Below are 19,145 nucleotides of genomic sequence, written 5' to 3'. Positions count from 1 at the left end.
GAAGTAGCAGCAGTGGCCTCCAACTTACTGAATATCTCTTATGTTCTACATGCATCATCTTATTTCATTCTTACAACCAGTGAGGTGGGGACTTCACTCCCACATGAGGAAACTGAGGCTCAGAAAAGTATCCAAGGACACAGAGGCAGTGGTGGAGTTAGGATTTGTACCCAGGTTTGAACCTTGAGCTCCTGCTCTTCTTGCTCGGCAGGCCTAGCCTCAGATGTAAATAATCCAGCAATAAAAATAGCTGTTTACTGGTATCAGACCCTTTATTTCATTTGGTCTCCACCCCTAGGCAAGGGACACACCAGCTCCATGTTGCAGATGGGGAATTGACTTGCCAAGCTGAGCTCAGAGGAATTCCGTGACCTGCCCAGGGTTACCCAGACCGACAGTGGCAGAGCTGGGTTAGAAGCCAAGTCCCTCCACCTCTAACCCAAGTCCTGCGCGCTGCCACACGACCTCCCTGGCGCTTGCACCAGACCTACACCCGGCCTCCTGACCACTCAGGAGGAGAACTCAGCACCCCCCTCCCCTGCATTCGCTCTCCATGGGCCTGACTCACAGCGAACGTCTGACAGAACTGCAGGAAATCCTCCAGGTCTAAACAGGAAGCATCCCCACTCGCCACAAAATATTTCCTAAGCCCCTTTCAGGTGCCAGGCTCTGTGGGGACATGGGGAAACATGCCGAGTCCTTGCTCTCAGGAGACGCTAGGCAGGCCGGTAAGGCCCAGGGAGGTACCGGCACTCGCCAAGGTCCCCCAAGGTGTCAGTGGCAGAGCCAGGACGGGGACCCAGGGCTTGGACTCCAGGACCAGACGCTCCCACATCTGACTCCCGCTCACAGCTGGAGGGGCTGTCTACCTTCAAGGCACACCTGAATCACACTGCTTCTCCCCAGACCCCCTGCAAACACACCCATTTTGTTTTCATCCCACTGACTATCTCAGTTTCCTTACTTACCATGCCCCTGTCCCCAGCTCTTAGTTTCTTTAAAGCGGTGACTTTGTGCTATCACGCTGTGCCTTCAGGGCCTAGGACAGTGCCCCGCCTAGCAAGAAGTGCTCAGTGGGTGTTGAATGACTAAGTGATTGTTTTCTCCTCTCCCTGCAGCAAGGAAGGGCTGACCTACCCCCTTGGGCCTGGCAGAGAACCCAGATGGGGCAGAGTAGCCAGGGTTGCTTGACCCCCCAGAACCCGGGCACTGCAGTCAGAACCTGGATGAGCCACAGGTGCCCACTTCCCCTCTTAGCACTGCTCTTGGCATGGAGCTGGGCAGAACCGGAGGTCAGTGCCCTCATGCCACCACAGCCTCTCAGCTGACTTTTGGGGTGAAGCCAGGAGACAGAGCAGCTCCAGGTCTGACATTGTTTCAGTCACACGTCCTCCAGGCAAGTCCTCTGGGCTCAGCCGCATCTGGGCTCCTATAGCTCCGAGGTACAGAGCAGAAGGGGCCCAGCAGTCCCTCGGTGCCTCCTGCTGACTCAGGGCCCAACCAAGCTCTCTGCTGCCTCTGTGAGCTTCCCCAGGGGCTTCACACAAGGCAAGGCGTGTCCTCAGCCAGGGGGACGTCCTGTTGGGCAGCAGCCTCTAGGAACTTAGCACGGTTACCCCCATTTTCTAAGCGAGAAGGCTGAGGCTCAGATTAAGGAACTTGCCCTAGGGCACAGTCTAATGAGTGCCACACCAGGAGGCTGTCTGACTCTAAAGCGGGAGGTCATAACCACCACAGCACACTGCGTTCATCCTGCATGTGGGTGCTGAGTCAGCACTGGTAAACTCTAAACGTGATTAATAAGCGGGACAAGGCTGATCGAAGCAGCTGGCGTTGGCCTGCCCCCTGCCCGCACTTGGCATTTCATGTAGGGTGGATACAAATATGATTCCCGTTTTACAGATGGGGAAACCGAGGCACAGAGAAGCAACTCACTCAAGACCCCCAGAGACTGTCTCTTCCCCCAGCTTGCCGCTCTGGAGCCTCAGAACCCTAAGGAGTGTGGGTGAGCCTGGTCCCAACACTGTGGGTGAATGTAGGCTTGAACCTCACCTTGGCCGCCCTGGCTTACTCTTCTCCCCTGTCCAAAACCAGGCCACAGTCCTACCCTTCCCTGGCCCAGGGGGCACCCCCTAGGACAACAGGGCAGACGGACAAGCTTCTTCCAGCTCACAGGGCCCCTTCCCACCCAGGTCAAGCCCACCCTGAGGTCAGATGTGGAATCAGGAGGCTGGCTGGCCTGGCCTGCCTCGGTGTGTGACCACAGACACTGCACTTCCCTTCTCTGGTCCTCGCTTCTTCCTCTGTCAAACAAAAGGCTTCAATGAAACCCAATCTCACTCTTCCCCTCCCTCCCAACTGCCCCGGGCAGGTGTTGTAACTGGTAAGGCCGGCAGGCTCTTCCCAGCCAGGGGCATTTTTCTTTTAACAGGTGGCTCTGGTAACAGAAAAGCACCAAAAGCCAGAGCAGTGCTAACACAGTGGGCTTTGCGGTGGGGAGAGGGGGGGAGAGGGGGGGAGGGGGGAGAGGGGGAGAGGGGGAGAGGGGGAGAGGGGGAGAGGGGGAGAGGGGGAGAGGGGGAGAGGGGGAGAGGGGGAGAGGGGGAGAGGGGGAGAGGGGGAGAGGGGGAGAGGGGGAGAGGGGGAGAGGGGGAGAGGGGGAGAGGGAGAGAGGGAGAGAGGGAGAGAGGGAGAGAGGGAGAGAGGGAGAGAGGGAGAGAGGGAGAGAGGGAGAGAGGGAGAGAGGGAGAGAGGGAGAGAGGGAGAGGTATATGCAGGTGGAGAGAGGCCACCGCAGGCCCCCACCGGGGGCCCCAGGGAGGAAATGCACACCCGAGGGCCTGCTGCACCAGCCAGGTGCTTCACAAGCCCTAACCAGCATCCATGTCCCCCAAGAATACTGTGACCTTGGCTTTGTCAGCCTATTTTACAGAGAAGGAAGCTGGGGCTCAGGGAATTGTCCACCTGGGCCCTTGTAGCTGCTGAGTGGTAAGGATCCAAGGATCCAAGCTCAGTCTATCCGAATCCCACAGCCACCCCAATTTACAAAGTGGGTGTAAATCAGCAAAGCGCTTAACAGCATCTGCTTCAGTCTTAGGTAGGTCTGGGTCCAAGTCTAACTCTGCTGCTTTCTGGCTGTGAGACTTTAACAAGTTCCTTCCCCTCTCTGAGCCTCAGTTTCCTTATATGTATATGAAGATAATAGGAGTTTAAAGGGCTGTTGTGAGCATTAAATGAGTTATTATATGCAAAGCAGTTAGAACAGTGCCTGAAACGGAGTAAACATTCAAATAGGAGAAAGAAAAGTATGTTGGACATTGAGGCTCAATTCTCTGCATTAGGAAGGGACCAGCTCACTCTCCAGCCTACAGCTTCAAGGCTGTCAGATTTTGTGTAGCCTTGGACAAGCCACTTCACCTTTCAGGCCTTAATTTCATCATCTGTAAATGGGGACGTAAACATCTGCCTTGTTGAGTTGTCCAGAGGATTCTGTGAGATAAATCACTGAAGGTGCCTGGTACCCACAAACACTCAAATGGCAGCATTGTTACTGTTCTTACAATGACAGGCATGTGATCAGCGTTGCTCTCGCGACACTGAACTCCTGAGGGCCATGGGATTTTCCAGCCTTGCCTCATGTGGAAACAGACTGATAAGGGCCACCCCTCCACCCCCCTTTGTGTTCAGGAAGCTACTTGTTGAAATAACATAATCAGAGCAGATAGGCAGCTGCCTGGGATTTTGCTACTCAAAGCGTGGTCCACGGCCCAGCAGCACTAGCATCTCCTGGGAGCTTGTGAGGAGCACAGCATCTCAGACCCCATCCCAGATCTCCTGATTCAGAGTCTGAACGTTGACAAACGTCAGGTGATGTGACTATACATTAAAATTTGGAAAACACTGCCTTGCTCTGCCTTCTCAAAGTTGGCCAGTCCTGAGACTCACCTGGTGGTAGGTATGAGAAGCCCAAGAGCCCAGCAGAGGCTCCTGTCCCAGAAAGACCCACACCTGGGGCACTGGAACCACCACCCCCAAAGGCTTCTGCAGAGGCAGTTCAAGAAGGCTGGCTAGGGCATGGGATTTTTGAAGCCAGACCACCCTGGGCTCAAACCCCAGCTTGGCCACATCCTAGCTGTGTGATCGTAGGCCTAGTTAATCTGTTCCTCTCTGATCATCTATAACATGCGATGACACCAGCTACCTCCCAGAGTCATTGCTAGGATCAAATGAATTAATGAAGGTTAATGTATTCAGAATGGTGCCTGGCACAGAGCAATAATTCAACTGCATAACCTCCAGCTGTTAATACTACTGGTTCTCATTACTGGCTACTCCACCCATGGGAAGGCAGGGAACTGGCTCTGAGATTCACACTCCTGGCTTTGCTGGCCAGCTCAGGCACGTTCCCTCCTCACAATAATATAAAATGTAGGACATGTCACATACATAGTGGTTGACACTCTACCTTCCCTCCCAAGCATTGCCTTTTAACCTTTGGACACCCCCATGGCAGGTGGAGCCCATTTCCCAGGTGTAGAAACTGAGGCCTAGAGAGGGGAAATGACCTGCCAGCTTGAAGCAGAGAGGATAGGGTGAGGCCAAAAAAATGGGCATGATAATAATAGTCCCTCCCTCATAGGCCTGTTGTAAAAGTGTTGCAAAGACTGAGTTGGTGCATATAGCAAGTTCCACAGAAGGGTTGCCTATTATTTCTCTCCATAACCCCTATTTCACTCCCTGTCAAGGAGTGTCTACTGCCTTGGGATTCATATCAGGGTAAGATGATCCCCCAGCCCAAGGGCAGATGATCCCCCAGCCCAAGCCCAACAAAAAAAAAAAAAAAGGAAAAAAGGGGATTCCATGGCCATCCAGTCATTTGGTCTCCGTGCTTTCACTAAGATCCCGCAAGCCGCGCGGGTGTGGCCAGGGAAAGAAAAAAAAAGCCTTCAAAGGAAAGAAGAACTAATGATGGGGCATAGGGCATCCAGACGAGCTGTGAAGGAGGCATGGGGGATGCAGGAGCTCAGCCCCAGTGCCTGCGACGTCTGGCAGGGAGTAGCGAGCATTTGCCCTCTGGTAGGGGCATCAGAAGTGGGGGCCAGGCCTCACCTCCTCAGAGCCCCCCCTCAGCTTCCCCACCTCCCCACGGATTCTCACCAATGCTTTTCCAATGATATCTGCCGTCATCACTCACACCTGTTTCTCAGAGAGGTAAATTGAAGCTGATTGCAGCTCACTCCTTCCCCTAACCCACCCCCAGCAGTCTCAGCCCTACTAGCTGATTCACCCTGCTGAACAGACTCCTGGGCCCCTGCCTTCCTTGGACTGAATCTCAGTGCTCCAAAGCCCATTAAGTGGGCCCAGACCCTCCCTGAACCCACCATTCCCTCCCACCCAAGCTGGTGGGAGGAGGGACAAGGGGGTTATCCCCTGGGGCTAGTGGCCGTGGCTTGGCCCCAAGTGAACCCTACGGGGCCCAAGGCCCACCCAGCCCCTCTAGTGTGTAGAGAGGGGTGCCCTGCTCCCCTCCCTCCTGGCTCTGGCATGGCCCACTGCTCTCACGGGCACATCCACAAACCTAGGCTCCTTGGCACTCAAAAGCCGTCGCAGTGTTGGAGTATGAAGCTGTTTCCGTTCACCCAGCACTCAGTGTGTGTTGTCCACAACACTAGGTGCCTATAGGTGTAGAAACCGGGCCCCATTTTACAGCTGAGGTTCAGAGAGCTTAAGCCACCTGCCTAGGCTGCTCAGCGCCGGCGGTGCTAGGACGCCCATCTGACAGATAGTGAAACTGAGACCCAGATGGGTCAAATCAGAGGCAGAAGCAGAACTTGGAAGCCATCAAGGGGCGCCTCCGGATTCAGGACTCTTCCTGTCTCTTTGCCTCTCATTAAACGGCCTGGAGGCGGGCGAGGGCCTGAGCTGAGGGAAGAAAGCGCCTGCAGGGGCCCCGTTTGCTCCCCGGCCGTGGATGCCCCTAAGCCCTCCAGCCAGACAAGGACCCGGACGCCGAACCCCGGAACCCGAGCCCCCGCCCGCGCTCACTTTGGGCTTGTCGAAAGCTGGCGTCTGGGCCATGGTGCCAAGCGTGCACCCCGGCGCTGCTCCCTCCGCCGAAGATCTGTGGTCCCGCTGGGTCGATGGCCGGTCTGCTTTCCCGGGGGCCTGCAGTGATCGCGGCCCGCCAAGCTCTTCTTAATAGGGCCCGGCTCCACCCACCCACGCCTGCCCCGGGCCCCGCCCCCGCCCCCGCCCCCTTGCCGGCGCCCCGCTCTGGCCAACAGACCCGCGCGGCGCCTTTCCTGGAACTCCTGCAGGGCGGTGGGGACGTACCCGAGCCACCTCGGGGCCGCGGCCCGCCCCCAATCGCTAGCCCGGGACGCCGGGTTGGAGGCACCTGTGGGCTCAGGCTGCAGCCGCCTGGCCGGGCTCTGCCTCCCGCCCGGTCCCTCCGGCACGGTCACGCTACTGCCTGGGCGCCTGCAGGGTGCCAGGCCCGAGCTGGAAGCTGGGAACCGGTGCGCTTCACAAACCTCGTGGGGCTCGCACTCTACCGGGCGAGACATACGCTCATCGCAGAATCACACAACGTAAATGTATAATCAGGAAGCTTTAATGGGGGCCAGCTGTGGCCTGCAGGTGGGGGAAGGCTTCTCTGAGAACACGGAGTTTACCAGGTGAGGGGGGTCGGGGTGGGTGCAGGTGGAGTGGAAGAGGGAAGCCGAGGTGGAGAGGGCATTCTGTGTGAGAGATCCCAGGGAGCTGGGGAATGAAAAGAGAGGAGGGGGCACACGGCGAATCCCCTCCTAGGCATTTTCCCTTGAAAAACCGGCCCACAGTGCAGCCGGAGAGAGCCTGCAAGAATGTTCCCACCGGCGCTGTTCCTGATAGCAAGAACATTGGAAACACCCAGATGCCCATCCACAGGCCGGTGGGCAAATAAACTGGAATATTCACACCATGGGATATTATACTGCAGTAAAACTGAATGAACTTCAGCAGACAACGACACATCTATCTCACAAACAATGTTGAATAAAAGAATAAGTTGCAGAAAACTACATACTCTATGGTGCAACTTTTCGAATGTATAATAAAAGCGAAACCAAAAATATGCATGTTTAGACAAACATGCATCCGTAGAAAAAAAATTTTAAGCAAAGGAAAGATAAACACAAATTTGAGAAGAATGGTTATCTCAGGGGAATGGGTGGGGGAGAGGAGGGGGCGGGGGCTGCACACAGGTACATTCAGGTTATTGGTGGTGTTCCAGTACTTGGGTGGGATGGTGCTGCTATTTCATTTCATTATAGAATAAATACATTAATAATAAATAAGGGGGAAAGAGGGAGTGGGAGAGTGGAGGGCAAGGGGCCAGAGAGTCAGGCAAGAACCAGATCACATGGGGCCTGTGGGATGCGATGAGGATTTGGTCTTTCCCCTGAGAGCACTGGAAAATCAATGGAGGGTTGTAGGTGGAGGCAAGATGAGGTTAAACTTTTGTTTGGGAAAAACATTCTCCAGCAGCTACTCCAAGTGTGGTCCTGAAATCGTCAACCACAGACTCTCAGACCCCATCCCAGCCCTTTTGAACCGGAGTCCGTACTTGAACACCATCCCCCATGTGGTTTGTGTGCAGCTGGAGATGAAGCCTGGGCTTGCTGCTCTGAGGGGAAGGCATTGCAGAGGGGCCAGAGGATGCGTGGGAGAGCAGGAAGGAGGCAACTGCAGGGTCTGGGTGGAGATGCCCATGACAGTGGGGGACATGGGGAAAATCAGATGCAAGCTACCTTTAGGGTGTAAAATCATCTGGGCTTGTGTCGGGTTGTGTGAGAGTAAGGGTGAGAGTGGGTCAAAAATGATCCTTCGGATACATTATCGAAGCCAGAGGGGTTTTCTGTAAGATCCTTTCCTGGCTCCCCATGTCACTCAGGGTACATGATAATGGTCCCTGTTTACTGAGACATACTTGGGGCCAGGTTCTCAGGGAAGCACTTCATCCCATTTAATCTCTACAGCATCCTGTGAGGTAGGAATGGGTCCCACTTGACAGATGAGAACTCTGAGGCTCAGAGAAAGGACAGCCTGCTTGGCACATGTGTTATACATGGCAGAGCTGGGATTTGAATTAGAATCTGACTCCAGAACCTTCACTCTCCTCCTTACTACTGTCTCCCCAGCCCCTGTCATGACATTCCGGACCCTCTCCAACATCACTTCCCAGCACATTCCCCAAACACTAGTCAACCTGGATGACTTGCTGGTTGGTGAAAAGTGACACGGTTCTTTGCTAGTCCTCCCATTGCCCGATGGAGTCTAATTTTCCTCCTTTTGTACCTGGGCTGGACTGAGTGACTTGTTTGATAGAATGTGGTGGAGGTGACGTTCCTGGACTTTGAGCCTAGGTCACAAGAAGTCTTGCAGCTGCCACTGGGACCTCTTGAACATTCTTTCTGGGAACCCAGAGTCACTGTGTAGGAAATCCAAGTATGTTGAGATCATCACACTAAGAGAACCCAGGTATAGTCATTTCAGTCCACCAGCCTTTCCAGCATCTCCACCAAGAAACCAAACACACTAGTGGAGCCATGTTGGACCCTCCAGACCAGGACAGCTGCCAGCTGAATATGTGGAGCAGAAGAATTACCCAGCTGAGCCCAGCCCAAAGTCCTGACCTACACAGCTGCATATCTAATAACTGGCTGTTACTCGGAGCCACTAAGTCTTGGGGTGGATTGTTAGGCAGCCGTAGATAACAACTGCTGGCTCCAGCACACCCCAGCCCCTCCAGTCCCTGCCCCTTAGTTTACTCCATCCTGGCACCTGGAAAAGCCTTCTCCCAGATCCTGGACTATCGAGATTATGCTTTCCAAGCAAGTCAAATGCAAAGGAAAAAAATCAGGCTGTGTGCTGCGCATCTTCTGTTTGACCCTCCAGATGCACTTTCTGCCCTTCTCGCTACTGCTGTGCCAGGCAGCCTGACCACTATGGAAACACCAATAGGCTCGCTTGCTCTCTGACTTCTGGTGGGGTTTGGTTGATAGGGGGCACCAGCAGGAGATCGGAAGGTGGGAGGAGGGAGGAGTCAGGATGTTTATTCCCTCTCTCCCCCCACAGTCACTGGGTCAACTGTGTCTCTCTACCAAGGTCAAGGCTCCCAACAGCCGGCCCTCTCCACACCATTCCCTCTCCAGGTTCCCTCCTGCCCCTCGGGCTACTGCACTAGCCTTCATTGCTTTCCCTAAACTCTGCTCTCTGGGTTAGGGTCCCCCCAAAAGCACAGCTTGAGATAAAGATTTGAGCACAAGTAGTTTATTTGGGAAAAAGATCCCAGGAAACATGGGAAGGGGAGGGCAGAAGTGAGACAGGACGTGAGAGAAGCTAATACATCCAGACAGCTTACCAGACAGGACAACTGGAGCTCAGTCCCTCAGGGGAACTCGGAGATGAACGAAGAATGTGTCCCAGAGCTAATCCAACTGAGGAGCGAGGAGGCTGCCAGGTTTGTCCACCCACTGTCGACTGTCGTTGTTGGAGGGCTGCTCCAGGATGTTACGTTCCTGGAGTTTCTAGGTTGCTCAACACAGTGGCTAAGCTTACTTGCACAGTTAGAAAACACCTGCAGGAGAGAGAGAGAGAGAGAGAGAGAGAGAGAGAGAGAGAGAGAGAGAGAGAGAGAGATGCTGACTCAGGTATTAGTAGGAAGCAGCTGTTGCCACGTAGAGGTCATTGCTGAGGACATATGGGCAGTGCCCTGACAGCTACACCTACCTACCTCTTTGTAAATAAATAATTTGTAAATTATACAAATTTAGTATTTTTTCAGCTTTACCAAGGTATAATTGACAAATAAAATAGTAAGATTAAAGTGTATGATGGGATGATTTGATATACGTATCCATTTTGAAAGGATTTTTCCCCATTAAGTTAATGAATGCATCCATCGCCTCACATATTTACCTTTTTGCATGTGAGAACATTTAAGTTCTATTAGCAAGCGTCAATTACACAATAATGTTATCAACTATAGCCACCATATTATACATTAGATCCTCAGACTTTATTCATTTTATAACTGAATGTAAATAATCCCTTTATTAAACTCTCCTCGATGACTCAGTTTGAATGTGTCGCCTGGTTCCTGCTGGGACCCTCAGTGATACAGGCTGGCCTTGAATTTCTCCACGTCAGTACACAGTGGGCCAATGTCTACAGAGTTGGAGGAGGGATGGAGAGATACCCACCCCCAGATTCATTATCCACAAAGTACATCACTCCTGTGTGAAGAGAAGCGAGATCTATTTTCAAACACGCAGGAATTGTCACTCTCACATAACCTTCCTGAAAAATCTAGTTTAAGATCTAATTCCAGTCAACAACAACAACAACCAACAAAAAACAAACAAAAAGAACCCCACAGAACTAATGAATAAGAATATCCCAATCGAAACAATCCTGGTCAGGAGTATAATCTCCAGTTAAAGAATTAAGTTGTGACAATAACATTGGTAACTTAGTACTACAGCACTAAATATAACTGTTAAAGTTGTGAAGGGGAAAAGTTACATAATGAAAAAAAATCTGACTTTCAAGGCAGATGTATTAGGGTAACGGTAGTTACTGTAACACACAGACTGTTACAAATACCTGGCAAATAGGCTAGAAGTAGAGTTCTTGTTCATGTAACAATTCTGGGCGGGCAGAAACTCTCCACTCAGTCCTTCTGAATCTACAACACGTGGGTCTCAAGGTTACCCTGGGGGTCATCTTTATTCCAGCCATTCAGAGGGGGAAGAGAGTATTAAGCAGTGTTGGGGCTTTTGAGGGGCCAGGCTCAGAAGTAGCACACAACTCTTCAGTCCACATTCAATCGCCACAACCGGGTCATGTGGCCACACTGAATTGCAGGAGATGCTGGGAAATGTAGTAGTCCAGGCTGGGAAGGAGCGGAGAGCCCGGATGTGGATGAGCATCTAGCAGTCTCTGCTGGAGTGGGAATGCCTCTTCCTGAAGGTAGCCCTTTTGCTCCCCTTCCCATAAGACTTGTCATCATCTTCCATGTATCAGAGTCATGGGACCTTGTCTAACCTCACCAGCCAGGTAGATAGTCTTCAAAGGCAGGACACATTCAACTTCTCCTACATCTCCAGCCCTGACCCAGGGCCTGCTGGAGAGTAGGAGCTCGTTATATGTTGGTGGAATGATGGAAGGTGAGTAGACAATTCAGATCATTGTTCACAAGCTCCTGAGATATATGGGAAGCCCTCGCCTGAGCGTGACCTTGTGTCCAGTCCTATGAAGGGCTCAGGCTGCCTTGGGTTAACGGAGGGCAAGTCAAAGCATAAGGGAAAGGATTTCAAGACATAGGCAAATTAATCCCTCTTAACCCCACACACTCATACAAAATATGTATCACAATAATAGCTCCTATTCATTGAGTATCTATTAGGTGCTGGTTATCGCAAGAAGGTATGTGCGTGATCTCATCAAATTCTCCCAGCGGCCCCATGAGGTAAGTGATTAGCTCTGTTCCCTGGTGCAGAAACTGAGGCTCAAAGTGGTGAGACGTGAAGCTGGAGTTTGAGTGTAAATACGCTAGACCTCAGCCTGTGCTCTTGACCTCTGTCAGCATCTGAAGAAAACAGGATAGGTTGGGCGGCAACCAGGTCTGGAAGAGCCCTGGGCGGGCAGGCAGGAGCCCTGGGTTTGCATCCCAGCTCCGCATCTGGCTCTGTGTGACTGAGAGTGGGTTACCTCATTTGTTGAGCACATAGTTCCCCAGCTGGCTCTGTGCCAGTCACAGGATATGGAGAGGAAAGTCCCATTCCCAAGTTGCAGTGCAGCAGGGGGGCCAGTGCCACTGGTTTGATACAATATGACAAGAGGGTCATTAAGCATTTCTTCCTCTTTGGCTCTGTTGTCTTCCTCTGAGAAACTCTGAGCAAGGGGTTGGGACGTCAAGGGTTGCAAACTCAAAGGCTGACAGAGCCAGCATGGAATGCAGACTGGCTCCGCTGCTTCCAGCCTTGTGACCTGTGACCCAGGCAAGTCTTCTCTGAGCCTCAAATTCCTCATCTGTTGCGTGGGGACACACATTTACATACCGAGCTCATAGGGTAGTGTGTATATATATATATATATAACATACCTAGCTCATAGGGTAACCCATATACATATCTAGCATATAGGATAACGTGTGTGTGTGTGTGCGTGTGTGTATATATATATATATATATATAAAACTAGCTCATAGGATTATATATATATGATTATATATGATTTATATATAATATAGGATTATGTGTATCTATAAAATATTATATATGTAATATATACCTTACATATTATATAATATATGCCTTATAGATATTTTATATTATATATATACCTTATAGATATTATAGAAATTTTATATATATATATATTAGCAATAGAAGTGGGGATTGCTCAATGAGGGAGCAGATGCTCCAACTAAATCCTGCCGTGCTGAATGAATTCAGTGTTGCCAGATCCTCCAATTATTCAAGAAAAGCCAGATATTGCCATTTTAATGTTCAAAATGTGTTCAAATAGCTCCTGATTTTAAAAACTTTGTATGAGCTAAAGAAAACATCTGTGGGCCAGATTTTGCCCCTGGCCCTGTGGACTCCATAACAGCTAAGGTCTCTGCTGATTCTCATCTTCTAGGATCTCTGAATAGGAAAGAGGACAACAAGGGAGGGGTTGCCCCCAACTTAAGCTTACAGGATCAGAATCAGATGCACACAACAGAAAGTCCTAGAATAATAGTAGCCAAAACAAGAAAGAAGTCTATTTCTCTGTCCTGTGAAAGAAGTCCAAAGGCTGGCAGTGCAGGCTGGTATGGCAACTCCATGAAGATGGTTCCTTCCATCTCTCTTTCTGCCATCCCTAGCAAGTGGCCCCTTTCCTCATTGTGCAGTATGGCTGCTGGAGCACTGGCCATCACATCTGCAGCCCAGAGAGCAGAGTGGAGGAAGACCATTTCTCTTATAAAGATACTTCCTGACTTGCTCACAACACTACTATTTATATAGTCACATGGCCACACCTAATTGCAAAAGAGACTGGAAAATGCCTTGGAGCTAGGGGGCAAGGTAGCTATCTAAAAAGGGAGATTCTGTTACTAAAGAAAAAGAAGGTAGTAGATATTAGAAGGCAAATAGCCTAGTGTGTGACGAGGGCATGTGGCTAGCTGGAGGGGGTGTTACCAGGCAGCTAGCCTCTGCCGCCCACTTCACCTTTCTGCCTCATGTCTTTGAGTCTCTTTCCGACCAAAAGAAAATTAGAGAACAAGACAAAACGAGGCCAGCTGAATAGAATAATGACAGCAGCAACTTACCAAGGACCTGCTAGATTCCCGGCCCTGTGCTGAGCCTTGCTGTACATTCTCTCAGATCATCATGGTCCAGCCTCTCCCGAGAGGGAGCCTCCTGCTCCGGTGAGGAAGGGTCATGCCCTGCCTGTGCCAGCTGGGGTAGAAGAAATCCAGTTGTCCCACAGATGGTTACCCACCAGCCTTTCTGGTTTTAATTCTGCTCTGTACTCGGCCTTTGGAGATTCCCGGTCCCTCCGACCCCTGAGACTTTCTGAAGATCTTAAATTGTCTTGTGTCCTGATGGCTCCCCCTGAATTGTCAGGTTTCAACCTCTCGGGTTTCTTAAGTCAGTCCCCACTCACCATCTGCTTTCCAGCTTCCAGAATGTGGTTGACTCCTCTTATCTGCTGTCATCTTCTCACATGGTCTCTTTGTTCCAGCGGACAGGTGTGCATTTTTTTTTTAATGCCTTTATGTCCTCATACTGGAACTCCAGAGAACAGTGAAGGTAAATCTATCTGTTCAGTCTGCCACGTTTAACTGGCAGCCTCCAGCCTGCATCCTTCACTCGGGCAGCCCTCAGCAGTAGAAGGATTGTATAGCATTCCCACGCCAGCCCCCCTTCTTCCTCACCAGCTCCAGGAGCCCGCGGGACCCTCAGCACATGGGGCTCTCTTTCTCCTCCTCTGAGTCGGGGTACGCTTATCTCCTGCCTCTATGTGCCCAGACCTGCTTCTCAAGGGCAGGGGTCTTGCCTCTTTCTTCTTTGCACTTAGGACTGGGCAAGCCCGTGGCAGGTGGCTATGAGTCTCTGGTGTGGCTCATTCCTGAGAAGTCGGGGTGGGCTTTAATGAGTTAAAATTCAAAGCTGGGGGTGTAAGCCAGTCATTTCTAAATTGGAACATCAGAGTAAATCTCCTCCCAAGGGTATATCCCCCCTGTGTTTACAATGGAGTCCAAAGTCAGCACTCACAGGGAAAACCTGATAGAGTGCCCTCGTTCTTGTAAACCCCTTAGGAAGGTGCCGAGGTGGAGACACACTGCTGCTGGGTGAATCTGACACAGCTGGCACGTCCTCCAGGGTTTCCTCCCCATGTCTTGCTTAAGTGCCCACAGGAGATCCTTGTTTGGGTTCAGAAGCCATGTTGTATGAACAATACGCATCCCCAGACCCCAGAATCCCCCTCAGTGGGTCCTGATGCTCACAATACTCATAAGAGAAGAGGCACATGGTCCCCAAGAACTAGGGTGAGCATCCGTCCCAGCTGGATGGGCCTGATGAGTTTTCTAGGATGCAGGAGTTCCAGTGCCGAATCCAGGACAGTACCAGGGCAACCTGGATGGCTGGGTTACCATCAAGAACACCTGCGGCAGCAGGTTTGCTCCTTGTATGCCCTCCTGGGTGTGTACTTGTTGCACATGAGGCTTAAAATGGTTATTTTCTGTTTCCCACCCACCCCACCCCCACCTTGCCTAGCAAGGCAGATGGTGGAGTGGTTCAGAGAGTTCTAGAACTGGGATGCCTGGGTCCAAACGCCAGCTCCAACAGCAGCTGTGAAGCAAGTCACTTCACCTCTCTCTGCCTCGGTTTGCTCATCTATAAAATGGGAAGAAGAATCTTAAGTTCTACCCCATAGGGTTATTGCAAGGATTAAGTGGGTTAATGGATGTAAAGCACTTAGAATGTATAAGTGCCCCAATTCCTTATCTAAAACACCAATGTCTCAGGGCCCTCATGCATTTTGGGATTTGGGGAGTTTGGGGGTTTTTGAAAGCACATGCCATATGTTATAGAGAGACACTAGCGGTGGGGGGATGAAATTAGGAGTTTGGGATTAATATATACACACTACTATATATAAAATAGACAACCAACAAGGACCTACTATACAGCACAGGGATCTCTACTCAGTATTCTGTAATAACCTATATGGGAAAAGAATCTGAAAAAGAATGGACATATGTATATGTATAACTGAACAATGTTGCTGTATAACCTGAAACTAACACAACATTGTAAATCAACTATACCCCAATATAAAATAAAAAACTTAAAAAAAAGCTATTAGTTGAGGGTCTGGGTTAGCATACCATAATTAAACACATTAATATCTCTGCAGAGAATAACGTATGCATATTCATACAACTGATCAGGTTGGGTTTTTGCCACCAAATGAGTTTGGGTGCTAAAATTATTTTGCTCAGACTTTCTGTCTCCCACCAGAAAGTTGAGTAAGGTATTGTAGGCCTCTGTAAGCGTTTGTGTTATTAGTGTTTAATGCACATCCGGTGTAACTGCTATGTAATCACTTCTTGAGAGCAGCTCAGAGCTTTTGTGCCCAAGGCTCTTTTGGGTTCATGGAGTTTTCAAGCAAAGCCTTTCTGCATCAACAGCTCTGAACACACTTCACAGACAGAGGGGACTCTCTTTTTTCTTCTTTCTCTACCCGGGCCCTCAACTTAGTGATTTCTCTCTGTTCCTTTCAATATAACGGCAGTGGAGGGGGAGTGTTGGATGCAAATTCAAGTCTCCAAGAGCCTTTCCCAGTCCGAGCTGGGGAAGACAGCTGGCCCTCAGTGGAGGAGGGGAGGGTAAGCCTTGGAGAAGGTATGAGCAAACGATGCTTCTGGCAAAGCTGCCGTGGGATCCAGGCGGGAGTCTGGTCTAGGTAGGCGAGATCGTGGAGCCCAAGAAGGATCTGCGGCTTCTCAGCCGCCCCTGGGCATCCACAATCGTCTCCACGGCAGATGCTGCCTCCCTTGCAGGAAAGCGTGGGAAGGGATGCCGGGAAGTTTCCTCAGGTGAGGTGCGTTTTCTCCGAGCCCTCCAGAAAACGTATGTTTGACAGGTGCTCAAGGTATTGGGGAATTAGAGTGACTGAGGGGGAGGCGAAGCCCCAGCCCAGCCCAGCCACTAAGAAAGGGCTCACCGGCCATGGCCGCTGAGCCTGCGCGTCCAGAGCCTGTGCTCCGCAAAGGAAGAGGCCACAACAGTGAGAGGCCCGCGTACAGCAAAAAACAAAAAAAAAGAGAGAGAGAGAGGGCTCACCGGGATGGCTCTGTCCACACCTCACAGGGTTCCCTCCCAGCCCTCACCACCTGGACATTCCTGGCACAGCTACCTCAACATGGGATGTTAATTTGCAGATTCATTTCTTTCGGGATTTGACTGTCTGGGAGGGAGAATTCGTTCCTGCTTCTTGTCAGTGGAGCTCAGGCAACCAAGGACACAGGCCCTTTCCCTAGAGGGAGAGGGACGGGGACGATTAGAGTCAGGCTTCTGAACCAGACCTGCAGACCCAGCTCCTCACTGCCTGTCGGGCATTTCTAAGCCTTATGCCAACTGGAGTCACAGGGGAGTCAGGGTTTCCCTTCCTCTTTTCACCCCCTCCACCATCTGGGGTGCCCCCTCTCCGTCTTGGCCACCTAACTCCCCTTCCACCCCAAAAGGGCCTTAGACTTGGAACAGCTCCCTCTTTTGTCACTTCCTAAGAAAGATCCCAAGGAAGAAGACTGGAGTAGGAATTAGGAGACTTCAGTCCAAGTTTCAGCTCTATCCCCAACATACTGTGACCTGAAGCTGGCCCCCTGTCCCCTCTGTGCCTCAATTTCCCCATATGTTTGAGAGAGAGATTGAATTTGAGCAGAAGCTGCAAAATCAAATAGCTCTGGAAGCCAGGCAGACTGAGAGCAGGGATCAGGTGAGCTAGAAAACGCCAGCTAGGCTGAAGCGCACAACAGCTACAAAAGTCCAGCTCATCATTGTCACGTAGAAAAGTAAGCCCTGTGTTGCCAGATTTGGGAGTTTTCAAGAGAAGATGTATTAGTCAGGATAGGCTGCTGTAACAAAAAATCCCAAAGCACATGGCCTTAACATTGTAAAGATGTGTTTCCTGTTCCCACCATAGTCCAATGTGGAGGCTCCACACGGCCATGGATGAGCCCCGTTCCTTTCATCTTTGGCTCTGCCATCTCCTAAGGCCTAGGAGTCTCCCCTGGATCTTCTGCACCTGCCCCACAGACCCAGAAAAGAGTGTGGAGGATTGGGAGGGAGGTTTTAGGAACTGGGCACGAAGTGCTACATATTACTTCTGCCCACATTCCACTGGCTAGAATGTAATCACATGATCATCGTAACCGCAAGGGAGGCTGGGAAACAGAGTCTTGCTCTGTGCAGGGAAGAACAGGGTATGGGTTTGGAGAAAGGTAGACTTTTGGTGAAAGTCTCTGCCACAAGGTGACAATCTAGATTTTATGTGAAACCTAATTTTTAAATATTGACAAGTAATTTAAAAAATTTTAAAGATATTATGTGGATTAAACAAAGCCTTCTTATGAACTGTATAGCCCACATGCTATGTCTGTGACCACTAGGTTAGAGGGTCTCATCTTGCCCAAATGAGCTATGCTTCTACAGGGATGGGCCAGTGATTGGTGAGATGGCTGTTTTCATTTACTCACTCACACGTTCACACAGTCATTCAACAAACGTCTGTTGAAATCCTACTCCATGCCAGACCTTGTGATAGGCAGTGAGGATACAAGAACAACAACAGCGAAAAAAAACCCATTCCCTCCCTTGAGGAGCTCACGGTTGTTTTTACCCCTGGGTAGAAAATAGTGTTCAATTTTTAAAATGTAATTTTAGACTCATTTGCCATTGTACTACATTTTAACAGAGGAGCATTCCTTAACAGGAAAAAATGACTTCCTGGGGGGAATTCTAGGTTAAGGACTGATAGGGAGAGCAGTAAGCAGAGCCAGGAGCCCTGATTGGAATATCCCCTCCAAGCTTTACCATATGGGTGGGCTCAAGTAAGTGGTTTGTCCTGGCTGAGCCTCAGTCTCCACCTCCGTGAAATGGGGATGGTAGTACCTATTTTTCAGGGCATCGGGGAAACAAGAGAAGCAGGTAGCAAAGCTGAGCTTGGTGCCTGGCACACAGTAGATGCATTACCCCTTGTCCCCCAGTGGCCACTGTGGTGAGCCAGGGGTGACTGCCTTGGGACAGTCAGTGTCCCAGCATCTCCCTTAATTCCCAGCTACCGTTTACTGGGTGTGACCCTGGGCCAGGCCCTGTGCTGGGTGCTGGGGACACTTGGTGAGAAAGGAATGGCCCACCGAGAGGAATTTATAATCCAGAGGCAGCCACCTTCTGACCTCTGTGCGTGTGAGGCTCACCCGTGACAGAGGTGTGCCCTTCATCCCCTCAAATCAAGAGGCAGGTGGGAGGGCAGAATACATGCTCAGTCCGGAGTTACTTTACCATAACAAGCAGGTTGGTCATCTTGGTTGACATCAGTCAAGAAGAAGCAACAGCAGAAGCTTTGGAAGGACCCTCAAGGGACTGGGGTGTGGATGGGCTCAGGCTGGAGAGAGAAAGAAAGGGTTCTGCTTAGACCCTGGTTCACAAAGAGAGCCCTGCACAGACTTTGAAAACAAACATATGCTTACCAAAGGGGAAACATGGAGGGAGGGATAAATCAGGAGTTAGGGATTAACATATACACACTACTATATATAAAATAGATAATCAACAAGGACCTACTGTATAGCACAGGGAACTCTACTCAATATTCTCTAATAATCTATATGGAAAAAGAATCTGAAAAAGAACGGATATATGTATAACTGAATCACTTAGCTGTACCCCTGAAACTAACACAACACTGTAAATCAACTATACTCCAATATAAAATAAAAATTAAATTCAAACAAGCCAAAACCAAAGAGAGCCCTGCAACTTGGTGCTGTCTCCAAGGGCCAGAAAACTTCCTCTAATCTAACGCTGTCTAAGGTCCTCCAGCCA

At 50.5% G+C, this 19,145-nt stretch overlaps 1 protein-coding gene across 8 annotated transcripts in view; it reads right to left on the bottom strand.

Moving 5' to 3' along the window:
* The window catches only part of ADA (adenosine deaminase), a gene marked incomplete at its 3' end in the record, with an annotated part of 107,447 nt that overhangs the window by 21,443 nt on the left and 66,859 nt on the right, over window positions 1-19,145 (bottom strand). For 3 of the 8 annotated variants that reach the window (XM_079943935.1, XM_079943934.1, XM_079943936.1), the window contains one exon: window positions 18,603-18,705. In XM_079943935.1, coding sequence (XP_079800061.1) covers window positions 18,603-18,635 — 33 coding nt within the window. In that variant the 5' untranslated portion in view covers window positions 18,636-18,705. Of the gene's footprint in view, window positions 1-6,045; window positions 6,189-18,602; window positions 18,706-19,145 lie in introns of those variants that run through there. The other 5 variants (XM_079943932.1, XM_079943931.1, XM_079943930.1 and 2 more) reach the window with 4 other exon arrangements.

This window comes from Stenella coeruleoalba (genome assembly GCF_951394435.1).
Source record: "Stenella coeruleoalba genome assembly, chromosome: 15".
NCBI lineage: Eukaryota > Metazoa > Chordata > Mammalia > Artiodactyla > Delphinidae > Stenella > Stenella coeruleoalba.
Note: the sequence above shows the minus strand (reverse complement) of the source record. Positions and strands in the feature narration are given on the sequence as shown.